At 39.7% G+C, this 21308-nt stretch overlaps 1 protein-coding gene across 1 annotated transcript in view; it reads left to right on the top strand.

Moving 5' to 3' along the window:
* Positions 1-21308, top strand: part of PARG (poly(ADP-ribose) glycohydrolase) — a 67329-nt gene that overhangs the window by 27957 nt on the left and 18064 nt on the right. The window contains exons 8-10 of the mRNA XM_035137508.3: positions 8366-8458; positions 11688-11845; positions 20069-20148. Of these exons, the coding sequence (XP_034993399.3) occupies positions 8366-8458; positions 11688-11845; positions 20069-20148 (331 nt within the window). The remainder of the gene's footprint in view (positions 1-8365; positions 8459-11687; positions 11846-20068; positions 20149-21308) is intronic.

Here is a 21308-nt window from a genome sequence, read left to right as displayed (position 1 = left end):
TGTGGCCTTCTACGCCCATTAACCTTATGCAATGTGTCCTGTGTCTTTATTTTTCCCGGGGAGGCATCGGGGTATCGCCACACAATGCACAATAAGCACATATAAGCAATTCTCCATTTACCCTTCCTACTGTAGCCCCATATCCCAAAACCTTCTGAGAGTTTGCTCAGGATAAGCTTTTCAGGGGACTCAGGAGAGTGTAGTCTGGAGAAGGGAGGAGGAAACCCCTTTTGGGCAAGCCATCTCTACACTCATGCTGTCTTGGATACAAGCCAGTGATATTTGATTCAGGTTTCTGGAGTCACCTTCATGGTTCTTGGTTTGCTTAGATGACTCTGCCTCCAATATCAAGAAATGACCCCGGTCTGAAGGGTTTTGTACTCAGTGGCCTCTGCTAATACATGGTCATGTAGACTAGGCTTTGTAAATGGACACTTCATTGACTGTGGATCGTAAGAATTTTCTCTATGAAACCAGGTAGTGAACCTTCTGTAAAAATATTTTTAGAATGAGCTGATCCTCTCTTCCTTTTTTGCTGTCCAGTCAAGTGACTGCTTGAAAGTCAGGGCATCAAGGGCTGCTGAGGGGGCTTCCAGACCAGCTGGCTGTTGAACATTCATATAAAACTTGCACGGAGGTTATACAATGTAACCTGCTTATTGAGTAATAATAATAATAATAAATTTTTATTTATACCCCGCCCTCCCCAGCCAAAGCCGGGCTCAGAGCGGCTAACACCAAATACAAAACAACTGGTTAAAATACAACACAAGAAGACTAAATACATCAAAATTAAATTAGAAATAAAAAATGCAGCCTCATACAAAAGGGGAAAAGAAAGGGAAAATGGGGGAGGGAATCAGGTTGGCTCCAGGCCAAATGCCAGGTGGAACAACTCTGCCTTACAGGCCCTGCGGAAAGAAATCAGGTCCCGCAGGGCCCTGGTCTCAGGAGACAGAGCGTTCCACCAGGTCGGAGCCAGTGTTGAGAAGGCCCTGGTTCTAGTAGAGCAGGGGTGTCGAACTCAAATTCATCGGGGGCTGCATCAGCAGTTTGGTCACCCTCAAAGGGCCGGTTGTATCTGTAGGACTATGTGTCCACTCTTTATTATCATAAATTATTGTCACTGCATTCAATTATTACTGTTTTTTGTAATAATGTAAGTAATAACTAGCTCTGAAAGCAGAAACATAGTCAGAATAATGGCAAGTAGATATTCAAATGTACAATTATTGTACAATTTATTGAAAAATGATTTTTGGTAACTGCACTGGGTGGTGGAGGCTCTCTAGGGTTTCATGCAGGACCTTTGCAGAGCTACTAGTACCTGGAGATGCTGGGGTCCTTCTGCATGCAGGATAGATGTTCTGCCAGTGAGCCACCACCCTTCACCAAAGGGACTGGCTGAGGTTGACTCACTGGAGCTGCTCTCCTGGTTCCAGGGTTTAAGGGCCAGAAGTATAAAGCAGCACCCTATGTTTCTGAGGAGAGGGAGAGGGAGGAGAGGGAGAGGGAGGAGAGGGAGAAGGAGAGGGAGGGGAGGGAGGGAGGGAGGGAGGGAGGGAGGGAGGAAGGAAGGAAGGAAGGAAGGAAGAAAGAAGGGTAGGAAATAAGGAAGGGAATAAAGAAGGAAAGAAAACGAAAGAGGGAGAGAAGACAGAGATAAAGAAGGAAGGAAGGAGAGGGAAAGAAAGAATAAGAACGAGAGAGAGGAAGAAAGAAAGGGAAGGGGGGGTCGCAGCCTTGATTCAGCGCCAGAAAAGAGCGCGAAGGGACCCAGGGGCAAAAAGCATTTCCCGTGCAGCGTGAGGCAGCGGGTGTCCGTTTTAGGAGAAGTGCGTAAAGCCTCAGAGTTGCACGTTCGTGAGGCTGAGCCGCTGCTGAGCTCACGTTCATGAGGCTGAGCCGCGGCAGGAGGAGGAGGAGATGAGGCAAGAGGAGGAGGAGGCGGTGGCGGCTTGCCGGGTCGGTGTCCGGCAGCGCCGTGCGGAGAGTCCCGAGCCTCTGGGACGCAGCAGTGCTCTGTAGCACTTTGAATCCTCCTCCACGCGGCACTGCTGGGTGCTTTGTCTGTGCTTCAGCAGCAGCAGCAGCCGTTTCCAGGCGCCGAGCCGTGGCAGGAGGAGGAGGATTCAAAGTGCTACAGAGCACTGCTGCGTCGCAGAGGCTCGGGACTCTCCGTGCGGTGCTGCCGGGCGCTGACCCGGCAAGCTGCCTCCTCCTTCTCCTGCTGTGGCTCGGGGTGCTCCACGCAGCGCTGCTCTGGCCGCCTTTCTACCTCCCCGGCCCCAGCTGTTTGTTGGCGCTTTGTCGGTGCGGCGTTTCAGCAGCAAGGTCCCGCTGCTGGGTCCCGCTGGCTGGGGCGCTCGGCGGGCCACATGACGAGGTCTGGCGGGCCGGATTTGGCCCGCGGGCCTTGTGTTTGACACCCGTGTAGTAGAGGCTAATCTGATTTCCTTTGGGCCCGGGACCACTAAGGTATTACTGTTTGTGGACCTTAAGGTCCTCCGCGGGTCATACCGGGAGAGACGGTCCCGTAAGTACGAGGGTCCTAGGCTGTAAAATAAGAAATAAGTAGTCTTCCTGACACATTTGTGTGGCAGTTATGAGACATTGCCAGCTGGTGACGGTTGCCCCATACTTTCCAGTGCAATTTCCCATCACATTTCTTATTGAACTTCCTGCAGTTAGAAAATTGATGGGATAATTGTGCTAGAAGATGCAGGATAATAACCAGATTTTGTGTGAATAGATAATCCGTCTTAATAAAGACAGTTTGGGGCTATCTGTTGAGATAGGAGAGTCAGTGCTAGCTGAGAACACACTTTTACATCAAGTTATTTTCTATAATCACATTTATGATGCCTATTAATTTTGTTTGATTCTGTTCCAAAATGTGTTAAAAATAAAGAATGTCTTTCTGATGCAGAAATAATCATATGGCTTAAAATAATTTGAAAGTGATGCTATACTGAGAAGCAGATGACTGTCATTTTGGGGAAAACTGTAGTCATTTTTCAAACTAAGAGAAAAGAGCAGCTCATTTTGAATTCAGCAGACAGCCTTTTTCCTGGAATTGTGTTTTGTATTCATTTAACATAGGAGGAGAAACTTCCTTTTGTTAAAGAATGCTGTGGCAGTAAATGGCCACATGTAAAGACAATTCCTAATCAGTCATGGCACTTAGTTTATAAAAAGTCCAGCAAGCAAAACCCCTTTTACAGTATTTTTAAAGTAGAGTGTGTGTGTGTGTGTGTTTGAGCTTGCACAATTGCAACTGGTCTGAGGGAGAGATTCATCTTCTTAAGGGGAATATCAATCAGTTAGCAAGCATCCTTTGATTTAAAATGGGGCAGACAGAGGACAAAGTGAAGCCATTTTTGTGTGGTGCATCACATGCTTAGTTTAGCCCAGGCATCCCCAAACTGCGGCCCTCCAGATGCTTTGGCCTACAACTCCTATGATCCCTAGCTAAGAGCACCAGTGGTCAGGGATGATGGGAACTGTAGTCCAAAACATCTGGAGGGCCGAAGTTTGGGGATGCCTGGTTTAGCCTGTCAAGATTACAGTTTAAAAACTCACACCAGCATTTCTGTCCCATGCTATCCTTCCTTGCTTCTCCTTTGTGATGTCAAGTGTGCTCAGGGTTTTGGAGGATCAGTTTATAAAATTACTTACGGTGCTGCTTACCAAGCCCGCTTTTACTGCACAATGAACATTTGTTTTGTGAAGCTGCAAGTCACAGTTGTTCAGCCTAGAGCTGTTAACCTCTTGTTTATAATATGCTGAGCTCCTTGAATCCTCAGCACAGTCCTCAAGTGTAATCTGCCTGAGCAAATTCCCATTAAAATGAGCAGGACTCTTGCTGATACAGGTCTTTGATGATCAGAGCTAAAACTAGGTTTCATGTAAGCAATCACTCATGTACTAACCTTGATAAGACTCCCCCAAGTAATTTCTCTGGTGAGTGGCACACGGTATTGTGTAAACAAGGTACCTTTCCTGAGAAATAAAATTTGCTTTAAAATGAGAGTTTTAAAAAATGGTATCTGTCAGTATTCTGACATCTCTTAGGTGGTAAGATAGATATAGTCTAGGTTTTATACCATCATACAACTATGTTTCAAAGTGTAGGTTGCTCAGAAGATGAGACAACCAATACAGTGTTATAATAGGATATGGATAAAAAGTGGTCGGAAGTGTGTGGGGGTGGGTTATGAACAGTACTGTAGTGTTATTATATGTGAAGAAAAGCCCCCTTTCCTGCAAGTTTCAAAATACCAGTGTCATTAAAGAAAAATCAATATTCTTGTTTTCAGTATTCAATAGTTGAATCCTGAAGGTAGAACTTGAGCAGTAATTGGTGACAAAGGGTTGATTCATACATTATACAGCAACAAATCAGATTTGCCAGTGACTTCGTTGGTCATTGCAGGAATGAGCCTTGGGTTCACGTACTCCCTCTCCAGCTGCTTATTGAGTGAGGAATTTGGAAGCTTTTGTTCTAATTTGAGAGTTGGAATAAGTATTGTCTGAACCTGGACACACTAGTTATTCTTAAGTATGATGGGTTGAAGCTGTATGGCTTCAAGCCATAGTGTTTGAAGCCAACTAGTTTCAACCAACCATAGTTAAGATTAACCACATTTTAGGTTTCAAACAGAATACTCAGCTGTAGTCAATTTACAGTTAAAACCTCTGTACCACAAGAGGGGAGGGGAGAGAAACAATTCTGACTCTCATGCATGTAATGATAAACAACATTAAGTCTGAATAGATCCACTGAGTAGCTGAGTAGTATCAGCTTGTTCTGATAAAGGTACCCATATCATACATGTGCTGGTTGCACCGTGTGGCAAGTCTAAACCAAATAAGCCCTTGCTTTTAGAGGTTGAAGATCCAACATAACTTCCTATTTTGGATCTGGTTGAGATCCATGGCAATATATAAATTCAATAAATAATAAAAATAAAACAATAATAAACCCTTTTCATTCTTAAGTGACTGGTGGCCATATTTGTCTAGGTAGATGCTGCAAGAGCAGCCTCTGGAGGCTGGTCCTTAACAAACCTATACATGTCCTTCTTCGTAATACCTGATGCATTTATTCTAATGTGAAGTGCTAGTTTGCTAATCGATTAACTTATTTGCTGCAAGTAAATGAAAGACCGTTTTACATTCAGGCAGACCAAAGCAGGATGAAGCAGGCGTAAAAAGACCTTATTTACCCAGGCATTTTAGATTGTAGTTGATTTTTTTGGAATTGTGTTCTGTTTTTAGTGGTTTGTCTTGTTGTATTTTGTATGTTTATTTGTTGGTTTTAATTTTTATATACATGGTGTGAATTATTTTTTTTTGCAATTTTGTATACTGCCCTGGAATCCTTTGATGGAGGTGAGTTAAAAAGAAATAAAATACAATTAAAAAGAAATAAAATACATTTTAAACAAAACAAGTGCAGTTCTTATTTGTTTTCCAAACCTGTGCTCTGAAATTGTTGGTTGTGGTTCTGTTTCAAGGGGGAAGTCTCCTGTGCTCTTACTGCATTTACTTCCAGAGCTGCATAAGGGAAAGGTTGAAGTGTTGACAGCTGTGACAAAGTCCAGTGCCATAATCTGTCACCAGATGAGTGAGACTATAGAGTTTGTGGCAGTCAACAAAGCATGGCAGTTACTATTCATGTGTCAGTTTTAAAAGACAGGAAGTGCTACCCAAAGGAGAAGAACTATCAGAAGCTGACAGTCTTATAGATGCTTAAGGTTAAATGTCTTTCTTTGAATTAAATTTATATGTATTTGTTTTATATTGCCTCCTGAAAACCAAATCCAACCTTTAACATTCCAATATGTTACTACTTGGGAATATGTTTACTTTTGCAGAACATATCCACAGTTTTGAATTTATCTCTTACAATTAAAGCCTAGGGGCTGCTAAAGTGCTATTTTACAGCCTAAACACTCTTATTTGATGCAATTTGTGTAACAAAGAAATCTGTTACCAAAAATAGGGATCACTGTGGAAGTATGTAGGTCACACATAAATAATCAGAAGGCTCACTAGAATATTGCAAGAACTGTGCCATAAAATTTACAAGTCTTCATCCATAAAGAAAATGCATGTGGATGCCAAGGAATGCATGGATCTTCTTGTCGCCCCCCGCCCTTCAAGTCAACATTCATTGGCATCGGTTGGTCACACAGAGAGTAATAGCTTTTCGGCATCTGGAATCTATTGCGTTTATTTATTTGGCACATTTGTATTTCACCTTTCCTCCAAGGAGCTTAAGGTGGCATAAGTATTTTTTTCTTCTTTCCCCAGCTCCACTTTATCCTCACAAACACGAGATATATGGCTTTCTCAGTGTCAGCTAGTGAGCTTCATAGCTGAGTGGGGATTTGAACTCCAGTCTCCCTGCTCCTAATCTGACATTTCTAACCACTTCCCCACACCTGTTCATCTCAACTGACAATTGAAATTACTCTTGTGCCCCATGCCTGTAGTTGAGAGCAATGAGGAATTTTAGTGTGCTCTTACATTTTGTGAAAGCTTCTGGACCAGTTTGATGGCTTCTTCATTTTCCTAACTGTTAGATTTCTCTATGCAGATGCATTCCCCCCATAAAATTACTTTGAATTAATAGATTTTCTTCACTATGTGCCTTGTGCAGGATATATTATTGTTATTATTATCATCTAAGCATCTTACAAATATTATAAAGCAACATAGTCCATGGCTTGCAGTCTAGTTAACATACTGCAAAAAGAAAAAGAACTAGATGATGATTTGTGAAATGAAGAAGAAAAAAAACCTCAAACGAAACCTTAAATCTAATAGTACTGTTCCTTTTCAGTATTATGCGGTTACCAGCTGTTGCAAGCCTAAAACTCAAAGCGTAGTTTTCTAGTCCATGCAGCTGCAAAATATAAAGTTGTAATTGTGTGGTGCATGAAATGTTCATAAGATAAAAATCTGATTGTTTTGCAATTTATTTTACTGGTATTTTTAGATGGTATCATCTTCCATTTCTTCCCTTTTTATTTTTGTTCATGTTGTCTGATTAGATTGTGAATAAAGCCTTGTTCTTTTTATTGTTTGTCATGCTTGAATGTTGTTGTTTTTAAGGTACTTGATAGATAGACATTATTCAATGTAAGCATAAGCCAGTCAAGTTGGGTTGTAAAGTAGAGGGGTTTGGAGGGACATTGTCAAGGTTGACAATGAAAATCTAAAGACTGGGGAGGGGGCATCTTCATACCACCACCAATCCTTCCCCATTTCTCCCCACCCCCACCCCAGTCCCGGCTGCAAAGAAGAGCCAAGTACAGCAGGCTGTCTGCTTGAGTGAAGAGAACCCCGGTCCTTGGGGACAAAAACATTTGGTTGCTAGGTAACACACTTTTATGGGGGATAGCGTACACCTATTTGAAAAAGTCGCAGGACTACTTTGCAAAGCCTCCCACAGCCTCCCCCCCGCCCAAAGCAAACTGCCTCCAGGGTCTGAAAATATAGATGGGAATACTGTAGTGTGTAACCTAGGAACTGTGTTTCCCTTTCCCCCTAACCTTTTGGATGGGGGGGCATAACTGTAATGGGGCAAGTGTGCCCCTCCCCTTCAAAATGAGTCAGAGCTCTTGTCTTTGATGTTCATTGGGAGTCTAGAAGTAAACTTTCAAGACATGAAATTAGTTACGACTATAGTATTTTCTGATCTCTCTGCCCTTAACATTCCATATTCATGGAAGCTCTCAGGGCCACTTCTGGGGTTTTTTGTAATCTTTTTCCTTTTACTTTTTGAAGTTCTGCATATTCAGGGAGTCGACTTCCTTATTTTTAATAGCCCTGTTTTGCTTCCAAACTGATGCACACTCCAAACATCTGCGTGGGTTGTTAGAATAATAGCCTTACTTTTAAACTTCAGGATTGTTAAATATTCAGGATTGAAAATGTCTGATCTTGATTGGTCATATATTAAAATCCAGGTTATGGTTTCCAAGAAGATGGAAGAGTTGAGTGCCAAGGTTCTTAAAAAGCTTGTTGTAATGTGTGCACGCTTCTAAATTCCAAGAATCTTATTCTTTCATTTTAGTACATTTCCATGCCCTTTTGTTGCAGAAATAAAATTTAAAAATATAGTGCCAAACATTTCAGGTTTGACTTGGTGCCAAACACTGATACTACTCTAGCATTACGGTAGATGCTGAATTGTAAGGGCTTCCGAGTTTTATGTTTGTATATTTGACTTTTAAAAATGCTTGCACTGAGAAATCACTTCGTCTTGAAAAGCCAGTTGCTTTACAGAGAGACCAATTTGGCAGACCATATTCCTAATACTAGACCTAAATGCACCCTCTTATTTGCATTCTAGGTGCTTGAAGATGCAGAGGCTCAGCATTTGTTTCAGTCCATTTTGCCTGATATGGTGAAGCTTGCACTCTGTTTGCCTAGCATCTGCACCCAGGTTAGTACACATCTTAAGTATACTCTCTGTTGCAGATTAATTTGCTGTGCACCATCACAAATGGTTGAGGTCAAAATGCCAAGGTCCTTATACGTGGTACTTGCCTTGCTGAGCTGAGGCCTAGGGAATAGTGAAGACAACACACATCCATAACAATATAAAAGGACATTAAAAATTCCCTATCCCATTTCTGAACCTTGATTTGAGCTATATATCAAAATCTTGCATACACTGGAGGGATGTGGTAGAATAGTCAGGAAGCTGGCATTTTCAGGTGGCTTCTTTTTGTTCAGGTCTTTCTAATGTACAAAAGGATAACCGGTTGTGAAATCGTTGTTGCTTTAAGCAACACCTTGCTTTCTGAGAATTCTTGATTTGTCACTTTTTGTACAAACTCAAGTGTAACAAAATATTTGATCGGGTGAACATATTAATTTCAAACAAAATAAATAAATATATTATTTCTTCCTGTAGCACCTTAGAGACCAACTAAGTTTGTCATTGGTATGAGCTTTCATGTGCATGCACACTTCTTCAGATATCCTGAAGAAGTATCTGAAGAAGTGTGCATGCACACGAAAGCTCACACCAATGACAAACCCAGTTGGTCTCTAAGGTGCTACTGGAAGGATTTTTATTTTTATTTTGTTTCGACTACGTCAGACCAACACGACTACCGACTTGAAAACTGTGAGCAGGGCTTGGGGCTGGGGTAAGTGAATACAAACTAGACCTAAATGCATACTCTTATTTGCAGACAAACTACAGTTAAGTATCAAGTAGGTAGTCGTGTTGGTCTGACGTAGTTTAAACAAAATAAAAAAATTCTTAGCACCTTAGAGACTAACTGGATTTGTCATTGGTGTGAGCTTTTGTGTGCATGCACACTTCTTCAGATACTTCTTCAGGGTATCTGAAGAAGTGTGCATGCACATGAAAGCTCATACCAATGACAAACTTAGTTGGTCTCTAAGGTGCTACAGGAAGAAATAATATATATATATTTATTTTGTTTCGACTACACCAGACCAGACCAACACGACTACCTACCTGTAACTATATTAATTTCAATTTAAATAATAATATTCCGTATCCAAGTAATAATTGTGTAATTGTGGGGGCCATTTCCCCCCTTCCCCAGTAATACATTTTTTTTAAAAAAAAATATGGGAGTACAACATTTATGCTTAGTTAAATGCTGACAAAGATATTTTCAGGAAAAAAGTAAGTAGAATATTTTTTTAGTCCTTTGGACAGCTGTATTATTTTAAAAACGTAAAAACAGCAGAGCTCTGAGATCCACAAATAATTATATATTTAAAGCTGTTCTGTTGTGTAGATAATACTCCTGCAGGGAGGGCAAATTCAAATCCCCAAGTTTCCTTTTGATCTATATACAGGCACAGACCCTTGTGGCAAACAAACAATATTTATTCTAGATTCAGTGAGAAGCAGTTTGACTGGAGTGACTCACTTCTAACCTCTAAACACATGTTACCTCTGTCACCTCAAAGGACCTCTCGGCAGTAGTTTTAATGGCAGGAAAGAGTTTGTCCCACATTGGTCCCTTCTTAGACCCCATCCTGTATAAGAATTGCACAAGGGCTGAGACCTTCATATTTCTCAGGGAACTCTGCTTCATGCTTTTCTCCAGAGCTCCAAGTCCATTAGACTACTAGGCTTTCCTGCACACTATATTCTTCAGTTGTGGGTAGCATGTTCTGGCAACAATGCAAACCCCTTCAGATGGGAAAAATAGCTAGTGCTACAAAAAGCTCGTCTTCGCTAGCACACAGGGAAGTTCTGCAGGCCTTCAGCACTGCCTTTCCTTGCTCTTCTCACTATTCTTGCCAGGCACAACTCTGGCCCAGCCCCTTTTGAATATAGCCACCCATGGACTCTACCCCCCAGCCTACTTCCCTCTGCCAGCTTGTTCCCCCTACCCCACCTCCGGCTCCAACAGGATTTCCCTAACAGCCCCTTTTCCTCCTTTTGGAGGCCCATGTCCAGTCCTTAAAGTGCTTCCTTGTTTTAAGGAAAAAGGAGGTAGCTGCTCAAACAGCATTTCTCTGAATGCAGGCAATCTTTCCGAAGGAGCTGCTTATTCTGATAGTTCCTTCAAAGCCCTGCCCCTACGTTGCCCTCTCACCCCCACCCCTGATGCCGCGGAGGACCAAGGTTGAGCCACAGACTGGAGGTTCCCCACCCCTGCCTTTAGAAATATACATATTTAAAGATTGTTCAGAGATGATACATTAAGCTGAATCCATCCAGGAATCTTGGATGTAGCTCAAACTACTAACTTGGAACAGCTTATGAATTCTGTTAAAAGTTGTTCACATGTATGCATCTCTAGAAGATGTTCCAAAAGCCATCCTGGATACAAACAGTTAAATTTTAATAGCCACACTTCAGTTAATGGAATAAAAGCAAAACAATTGATTTCTCATGAATCAGAAAAGCTCATATTTAACTAAGGAAAAATAAGGAGATTTGGAAAATCTGTAGAAAAGGTATGAAATCCCTTTCTTGATTAATTCTAACTGTGCATTTTGAAGTAGCTGCTCAGTTGTCACTTAACATTGAACCATGGTCTCCATGAGCCAGAATCAGAGCATCTGGCTCATGTATTTCCATTTCTTCTCTATTTTGAGGATTGGGAGCTAATTTATAGAATAAACATATAACAATGGTAGTGTTTGAATGAAGCATTATGTGGTTTTCCTTGAAGCTTGAAATTTTTTTTGCTCTCAGTTATACGAAGAAAATCAAAGAATACCTTAGTTATGTTGTTTTGTGTTTCACCCTGTGTCTTGTTTTGCTGTGATTGCTGTAATTGCCCATTTTCTTTAATCTGTGACAGGGAGACTGTAAAATACAGCTGTTGCAATCTCCTGATGTTTTTTTTTTCCTTCATGATTAATCATATTGCATCCGTTGTTCCTATGGATGCTTCCTTTTTGTTCAGGCTAGTGCTGCTTTGTCTGACATTTTTTGTTGTTATTGATTAGAAATCTCCAGTTCGTCAAACAAGGCATCCCAATCATCTTGGATAAACAGCTCTTGATTTTAATGGTGCTGCTGATTTAAGAACCCACTAAGGCCCCTAAATTACTTTTGCTCTAAATTAGTAAATGTAATTTTGTTCTCCTGGGTTCTGGGTGATGGTTCTTTTTTTGTTTTTTGAATTGCTAAACTAATTATGCCCATCTTTCTGCCCTTTTGTTAGCCAATACCTCTACTGAAACAAAAAATGAACCACTCCATCACCATGTCACAGGAGCAGACTGCTAGTTTGCTAGCAAATGCCTTCTTCTGCACTTTCCCCCGGCGAAATGCCAAGATGAAATCAGAATATTCTAGCTATCCAGATATTAACTTCAACAGGTATGGTGCCAGTTTAAGTAGCTGATACTTTCAGGAGTGTCTTGATCTAGAGGAGAAGTTTTTCCTATTGTATTGCTAATTCCTGAAAGAATCTCATTAAAATAGGAAATGATCCCTGACAAACCTGTTTTGTGAGATTTGGAAAATATGGAAAAGTAGATCTGAGACTAAAGTTATTGATGGAAATGTTATGGAGCTTAAGATGACCAGAACTGTTCATAATTGGTGAAGATAACCTTTATTGTTAGAGTGCTTCTTTCCTTCCATTAAATCATGCTCACCGCTTCAATTCTAGTAGTGGTCCTTTCCCTCACTTGTCACTTCCTTCAACTCTTCCCCATTTATACGGTAAGAACAGTCCTGCTGTATCAGACTGAAGGTCCATCTTGCACAGCATGTTATTTTCATTAGTGGCCAAGATGATGTTTCTGGGAAGCCCAGAGTCAAGATATGAAGGCAACAAATTCTCTTGTTGGAAATGTGTGATAGGACACAGAGGGTTGCTTGGGGGAGGGCAGAATTTCCCCTAAATCAGGTGGACCCGATTTAGGAGTCTAACAACCCCTACACCCTTTCCCACATTACTCAGAAACCCCTCCGCCCCACCCGAACATAAGATACTTTTGAGAAGGGGTGCAGATGGCTACAGGACGAAGAAGAGACTGGAAACGTTCCTTCAGTTAACTTACCTTAGTATCCAAACGATTGATAGGAGCTTAGGAATCTAGTTATGAGTTTTTAAAGGTATTTTAACATGCTTGTGTTAATTTCAGATTTCATTTGAACCCAGTTTAAACCCTTTAAAAACAAGATGCATAAGCCCAATGCATAGATTTTATCTGTCCTGACATGAGCAATGGCTATGGAAAGTGTGTTTGTTGGTAGACCAGCTTAGATGGTGATGGTGGTGGTGGTGGGGGTTCTTTAACTGCTGCCCCTTGTCCTCTTCTCTGTTGTTCAGGGTTATACATGCTAGTGTGCATGCACACGAAAGCTCATACCAAAATAAAAACTTAGTTGGTCTTTAAGGTGCTACTGAAGGAATTTTTAAATTTTGTTTCGACTCAGACCAACACGGCTACCTACCTGTAACATGCTTGGTTTTTTGTTTTGTTTTCTGTCACATTGGACACAGCCCTTTCTGAGTGCATAGTGCATTCACAGCTACTTGTAGTTAAAAGTAGGTGACAACTACCAAAAGTTCTACAAAATGCTTAGTGAGGGTCTCTTATGAAAGCATACATCTGGGTAGAAAACACATTAGGAGTTCTCTCCTCAGGGTTACGGTACTTCAAATTGTTGCTTCTAAACACTTAAGTAAAGTTACATCAACCATTCCGTTTATAGCTGCACCCGCTTTCAATAAATAAATAAAAGTAAATCAATTGAATACTAAGACATGCTTGGCAGATTGGGTTTAGCACCTTTCTTAGATGGATATATTCCTTCTCTTAGGAAATATCATTTTTACATTGTGTAGGGCTTGGCCATTTTAGGTAATAAAATGAAATGACACATTTAATATGTACATATTAAACAGAAAACTCTCAGTTGCGTGTCTTGAGATCTGACAGGACCATCAATCTGTTTTATCAAAACAAGAGACACTTGGTACAAAAGGTTGAGAACACTATGTATTTTATTTCCCTTCAATCTTCTCAAGTATACCATTGCTTGGTACTCTTACATGCTGATGACAGCAAGTGATCCAAAGTGCTTTGAAACATCCAGCTGACAGCATTTTTAGGAATCTTTATATATTGGAATTGGAACATAAAAACTTTCTCTCTTCTTGTATTAGACTGCTTGAACTTGATTGGATTTACTTTTGAGTAAACATGTGAAGGACCAGGCTTTTATTGCAAGGGGACATTCCAAATTTCATTGTCCCTCTGACCTTTGTTGCCAATCTCACTTAGATTTCTGCCAATAGCAAGTACCTCAAAATGTTTCCATATTGCTTTTCTTCTGTAATTTTGGCAGAAGAATGAAAGGCAAATCAAATATTTACCGGTATAAAAATAGGCATCTTCTGGACACTTGAGAAGGATGTATTCTGAGGATTTTTTAAAAGCATCCTGTGATATATCACATGTGTAATATTTTGCCTGCATAAATATTTTAGGAATGTAGGTGATTGTTTGGTTTGTGTACATGTGAAGATTTTTTTAAAAAAAGTCTTATAAATTAAAGGGGATCATGCTAATTCACAGATCAATCTTATGCATATCTATTAAAAAGTAAGTCTCTTGAGTTTAGTGGGGCTTACACCTGAGTAAGTGGGTGTAGTGTTGCCCCTTCCGTGTAGTTTCTTTAAAAACTTCAGTTATTGAAAGCCAGTTCAAAAGACTGGCCTGCTGTTTAGAATCTGTGCACAGTGCAGTGCAGGAGAGAACTTCTGGCTGCAAAATCCTTCCAAACCATTTATACCCCACCTTTCCCAATCGCTCAAGGCAGCATTGAACATCAGTTAGCACAGCTACTCTTATTGTATCAAACTTATTGTATAAAAACATCAAAACGTACATAGCAGCAAAACCAGAAATGGGGGAGGGGTTACTTTCCTTTGTTACCTAGCTCAGTGTTTCCCAAACTTGGGTCTCTAGCTGTTTTTGGACTACAACTCCCATCATCCTTAGGTAGTCATGGATGGTGGGAATTGTAGTCCAAATATAGCTGGAGATCAGAGAGTATATAATTACTGCAGCTGCCTCTTTTCCCCTCCCTGCTTATTTTGATCCAAAAGACTTGCAGAAGAGCCTTTGTGCCCTCACTCCCTAGATGCAGTCATTTTTAAGTTTCATGAACAAAATTGCATTCACATCAAGTAGAAAATTCCTGATTGATCCTTCTTTTCTTTTCTTCTGAATATGAATTTTCATGCAAATATTAAGCTTAAAACTAGAAAGTTCAACAAGGAAGGTTTGTTAACTTCTTTTTAAAAAATGGGAGAGTGGGGAAATGTACACTAGTTAAGATATATGCACCTTTATGGAATAGTTTTAAGAAAGGAAACTATTATGTTGCATATTGTGTTTATACAGGGAGAATGGAAAATCTAATTTAGCTGTAATGTAATTCTCTCTTACCATAAACATCCATTTGATAACATTAATGAGTATTCTCTGTGGGGTTTTTTTTTCATTTGTTCAGAGTAATCTGATTAGGGGATAAAGGTTCATATTATATTCATGAAAATTGATTCTGTTTACATATAAACCAGTTTTAAACACCTGGATGTTTTCAGGAGCCAGTGGTCCAGTATGTGGGCCTAAAACTGGTTCTAAAGACCTGCCTCAAGTGTGAATTGTATGAACTAGTTGCAGAAGGAAAAAAAAATACAATAGCTGTATTGTATTGTATTGTATTGTATTGTATTGTATTGTATTGTATTGTATTGTATTGTATTGTATTGTATTGTATTGTATTGTTGTTCTTTATTGGCTAGTACAGAGGTTGCCAACGTGGTATTCTTCAGCTGTTGTGGACTCCAATTCCCATCAACCCAGCCATCATGCTCAGTGGTTAGGGGTGATGAATGCGTTGGCAGGCAGCAGTGAGCAGCAGTGTGTGGTATGGGTTATCACACATTGTGGAGGGCGGTGGCGGGGGAATGGCTTCAGTGTGGCAAGTGCATGAAATAATTCACTTTTAGATGAAACAAGACAATATTTTTAATTGTGTGGAGATGATATTACACCTGACATTTGCTTGACTGCAATAAATCTAAGAAGATATTGCCTGTGAGGTTAAATGGTTGAGGTGTGTTTCTTAAGCTTGAAGCCAGGGGAATCTAAAGCCTCTAAGCTACTTTCTATGTAAATAGAGAAATTGAAGCTCATTTACTTAATTAACTTGAAAAGACTTACAGCCATAACGAAAGGTTTGTTTTCTACATCACTTTGTGTGTGACATCATTTCAAGCTGCTTTGAGGCTATCTCACCCGAAAGCATAAAATCTAATTGGGTAGTGAATAATTCTCATGTCTCTCAATTTTGTAAAAAAAAAAGGGGGGGGAGTAATCTGCAGACACCCATTTTATGCTCAATTGACTGCCTAATTCACTGCTGGATGTGAAAAGCAGTACTTAGATGTTAGAGGAGGAAAAGACAAAGTGTTGCTATGATAAAGCTGAAAAATGACTTCTAAAATAAGTCCTCTGCATTGCATCCAACTAAGTCCTATGCAGAGCAGACTCATCAAAAGTAATGGACTTACGTTGACCAGGTTCATTGATCTTGGTGAGTCCCCTCTGAGTATGACTTCCTTGAATGCATTCCTTTCATAATACGGACCACACAAATGGGAGCTTTTTCTTGACAGCCCTATGCATCAACTGCAAAATAAGGAACGATAAGCCTACTTAATACTTGGGCAGGGCAAGGGTTAAAAAAATGGTGGAAAAGATGCATCAGAATTTATGCATCAGAGTATTACAAATTTACCTGGAAATTGATGCCAGTTTTCTCTTGTCTTTTATTTGCAAAGGAAAGTCAAAGTGACTAACATAACATAAAATAAAAAACAGTTTTCAAAATGGGAAGCTTGCCATAAACCAGTAACAATAGAAATACAAAACAGCATAAAACCTAGCCTTCCAGTAGCAGATGAATAAGGGGAATAACAGCAGGAGCACCATATTCAGAACATGATCAAAACCAAATTGGAACCATAGTAGTAGCTAGACAACCTTGGTATATTTCTCATACTATACCCTGCATTTTGAAGACCTCTGGCATTCTCTCATATCTGACTCCATATTATTTCAGAATGCTTAAATCTCTATTTAAAATGTCTTCAATTTGATTAATATTGCTGCTGTATTTATTCAGAGTCTGGAAGGTCAGAGACAAATTGTGGATTGCAGCAATAATCAGCCCTGTTCAAGTTTTACATCTCTCTTCTAAATTGAAGTAGCCATGTGGCAGTTTGACAGGGCATCTTGTTCTGGACAAAAGTGGCACACTGGAGGGAAATATGCAACTGCAAGTAATTTATCAATTACTACAATGTAAAGCTGGGCTTGCTGAGCTTTGTCTTTTACTTAGACTGCTCTGTAATGAGATTTATTTCTTAAATGACTTGTTTTTCTGCTGGATTCTTGCATTAGTAAATTGATTATCCGAATTCCAATCAGGGAATTGCTTTGGGATTGGGCTGCAGTGTGGCTTGAGAAACTGTAATAAAACATATGCATATATTCTTGTCATTCAGAGTTCTGGGTGGGGTGGGGATCAATGTGTTAATTGCTTAGAGCATCCCTAGCTACAATGACTGTCCTGACTCATTTATTTTGACATTCATTACGAACACGCAGGCATGATTAAGTTGTTACTAGTGAACCAGTTTCTTGTGTTAGTAAACTTCTCTAGAAACTATAATATCTAAGATGATTTGCCTGTTCAGGCTGGTTCCTGTTTTCCATCTTTAAAACAATGTAAAATGTGGAAAATAGGATTGGTGGATTTGTACACCACAAAATTGAGCTATGCAGATTGCACAAGTATGACCTATATGTCTTGTGCACAAACTTGGTTTTATTTATTGATATACAGCCTTTCAAGGAAAGAAAAAAGTTTTCAAAGAAATGTCCCTGGTTAAAAAAAAAAGGTATAACAAATAAAACAGTGCAAAACATCTAAATTCCAAGGATTTCACTAGAGTTTTGTCTTCACTCCTCATTGGCAGGAAATGCATTGTAGCATGTAGATTTCATCAAATGGATGATATTAACAACTCCTGACGTGGAATGCTCAAGGAGGTGGTCGTTGGAGCCGCTGATGGACAAGCAGTATAAAGGACCTCTTCCCCAGTCTTCTTGTAGGGCCAACAGTGGCGAAAGAAGGAAGAAGTAGCCCTTCCCCCTGAAAGGACGGGGAGATAGAGAAATCAGCTAAAGTAGAGAGGAAGTACAATGGAAATTGAGTTGATATTTTATTTATTTGTGGAACAATTCAGTGTAAAAACTGTGAGTCTGAATGTTAACTCACACTAAAAACTGGGCAAAATAAAAACATGAAATATAGTTATTTTCAAGGTCATCCAAACTATGAGAAATCACTTTTTCTTTTTTTAAATTGCTGTCTTGATTTGCATAATTATTTTAAAGTGGAACTTATTTTAAAATTATAGAGTAGACTTCAATATTGCAGTGTGACAAACGTTCTGTCTGTACAAGCATTTCAGCTTGCCAGGCAGAACAAACCCTCTTCTCTTCCCCCTGCAGGTAGCTCACAGGATTCTCCTAAACCCAAAAGCCACCGGGGGGGGGGAGCATGTGGTGGGTGGGACAAGTGGGGAGCAAGTGCAGGACGTCTGCTGACAGTGTTTGGTAGCTGAAACCCACCCTTATTTTTTCTTTATTGTACCTTTCTTGTAAGTTAACCTCTGCAAACTAAAAAACCTAATTACATTTCAGTACTGAAAACCTGAAGGGTAATGGGTTCTTTTTGTTCTGCTTTGTATACTGTAAAAGCTTGTCTGCCTTTCTAACAAATGGAATTAGTTGGATGCTAATATGTCACTTTCCATTCCCAGTTAACATTTCAGTATTTCAAGAATAGTTTTTAATAACGAGATTGCATCCCCCAAAGGGCTTTTACTATATCTGATATCTTTTAGTGAACATGCAACTAGAGGCATTCTGCTTCTGAAGTCCCCACAATTTCTCTCTCCAGGCAAATTGCATTATGCTACCCATAAAGACTTTTTCGTCTTTCTAAAGACGAAACAGTGTAAGGGCAGGTTGCTGGAAGGTAGATGACACATTTTTTAAAAAATGATGATTTGGGGTAAAAGTATGTTCTTCCTTAATGACTAAAAATAGAGGATGTCTCTTAGGTTGGTTTTCATAAAAGAATTTATTTAAACACTAGGTGTTTTTTAGAGTGCAGTTTTTAAAAGCTTTAAAATGCAGTGAAGAAGAAGAATTGGGAATGTTTCTTGAGTAGTGAATTTTTTCCTTCCTAACATGGCCATTGAGGTATAAGTCAGTAAAAGTAACCTTTTCACTTGAGGGGATGTAGATAGCTCTTCAGATATTCTAGATTCTGAGTTCTTTACCACTAAAGCCAATGCAGATGTCACTGCAGTTGGTTAGCTATGTATGAAACTGCTCACACAAATGGTCTACACACAGGAACAGCATAGCACCTGACAAACTGATTCATCCTTTTCCAGGAATAGGAAAATCACAGGCCAAGAAAAATAATTAATACTCAGCAGTTGTGTGACTGGAACCTCAAGACACATTTCTATGATATGGCAGACAGCCGAACCATACTTTTCATGACGATCCTCGTCACAAGCCTGGCATATCTGGAACTAAACTTGATGTTCCGATAACTTTGATAGTCTTGGACTTCGTTATTTTAACTCATTTGCAACTATATGCCTGTTTTATAGTTTTGTTTTTCATCTTTTAAATTTTGTCTATTATAATTGTTCTCTCTGCTTTATATACATTATAAAATGAAATATATATTTTTTTAAAAAAATGCCCAACAGTTGTCTGAGTGGTCCATGAGAAATATACTCACAAATCTAGTACCGGGTATATTCCCATCAGATATATTGCTATGAGTTCATGAAGAATGTGTGCTCAGAAAGTCAGTGTGCGTCCTAGGCCATTTTTAATTTTTGGACATTGTAAGTAATTTTGTTGTTGGCGTCCATCGATCTTGGTAGATGATGGAGTAGTATGCCTTCAGGCATAAAGCCAAACAGTTTTGGGGTTACGGCACCTGCTGTGGCTGTGGAGACCAATACAGGAAAGACATGTTTTGTTGCAGCTGGGGCAGATGAAGGCACCTGGACGTGCTGCTACAGGTGCACTATGGGGTTTCTTCTCTCTGCGCTCCTCCTAGCAGTCATTCTTCCTCTGGTCACTGTTATGGATACGTAACCTGACAGTCTCCAGGCTCTGCAATTGTCTGCAAGGGATTCCCATATGGCAAGGTTAACGCTGCCAGCTTTCATGTCACATTTTCAGGCGTCTTTGTACAACAGAAGGCTTAAGAAATTTGAAGTTTCTTTGATATGTGGGGAACTGATGTGTACAGAACTAATAATACTGGACTGTCTTTAACTCAGGTTATATCAAATTTTATTCTAGGGCCTCCATATTTGAAGAATTGCTACAATTCTTCATTCAGTCACCCCTTGCTTCCTTTGGTTAGTAAATTGCTGAATCATAATAATCCCCCCTTTTTTGCTTTTTGTAGGTTGTTTGAAGGGCGTTCACCAAGGAAGCCTGAGAAACTGAAAACCCTTTTCTGCTACTTCAGAAGAGTCACAGAAAAAAGTAAAACATTTTAAAACAGTCACATTCTCCCGTAATAATTTCAAGATTTCCAGGAACAGTATCTTTCAGCCATCAAATTCTTGAGAGAACACACATGTTTATAAAGTCCTCCAGAATGTTGTTAATGAGGGGGGCAGATGCACCTCTTCAGGGAGGGCATTTCACAAATGGGGAACCACCACCATAAAGGCCTTGTCATGGGGGCATGACTGATTGTAGGGCCCAGGATGGCTAATACAGTCATACTCAAAATACTTCCATATAGCTGTAGTTGAGCTGTGGTTTAAAGAAGGATATACATACAGTATATGCACACTTTTACACACACACACACACACACACACACACACACACACACACACACACTGTGTGTGTGTGTGTGTGTGTGTAAAGGTAAAGGGACCTCTGACAGTTAAGTCCAGTCACGAACGACTCTGGGGTTGAGCAACAGGAGCTCACCCCATCGCAGGGATTTGAACCGCTGACCTTTTGATCGGCAAGCCCAAGGCTCAGTGGTTTAGACCACAGTGCCACCCGCGTCCCATATATATATATATATATATATATATATATATATATATATATATCCCTTAATCTAAATGACCTGAGAATACAAAAAGCAAGCTAGCAATCAAATTGAAATTAGTAATTATGTCAAAAACAGTGAGTTCTCTCCAATGCTATCCTACTCAGAAAAGGCCCATTGAAATTAATGGAAATATCCAGTGGAAATATCTAATATTGTTATACTGCCCAAGTTTTTATGATACAAATATTTTGCCCTTTTTTCATTTTCATATGTTTGAAGGTAATGATGAGACTATTAGCCTTTTACTAGTAACATGTAACCTCTTTTTTGAAGGAGACAAAATGGCATATTTGTTTTTTCCAAGTAATTAATAAGACAACAGTAATTCATCTTTCAGATGAAAAGAAATTAAATATTCCATTCCCAAAACTTATTTTTATTACAAACAGTAATTAAATCACTTGTAACATTATCCTGAGTTGCTGAAAACCAAGAGCTTTGTATTCAGAAGACAAACATTTAATTTGTGAAACATGATCTCATAATACCGGTATGACAGTCCTCTTGTGAGTAAACACAAGGTTTGTGCAGAAATCACTGCTTTTGGAAAACAAACAAACAAAGCTTCTGA

The sequence above is a fragment of the Zootoca vivipara genome, chromosome 5 (assembly GCF_965207765.1).
Source record: "Zootoca vivipara chromosome 5, rZooViv2.hap1.1, whole genome shotgun sequence".
Lineage (NCBI taxonomy): Eukaryota > Metazoa > Chordata > Lepidosauria > Squamata > Lacertidae > Zootoca > Zootoca vivipara.
This window is presented reverse-complemented; position numbering and strand designations above follow the sequence as displayed.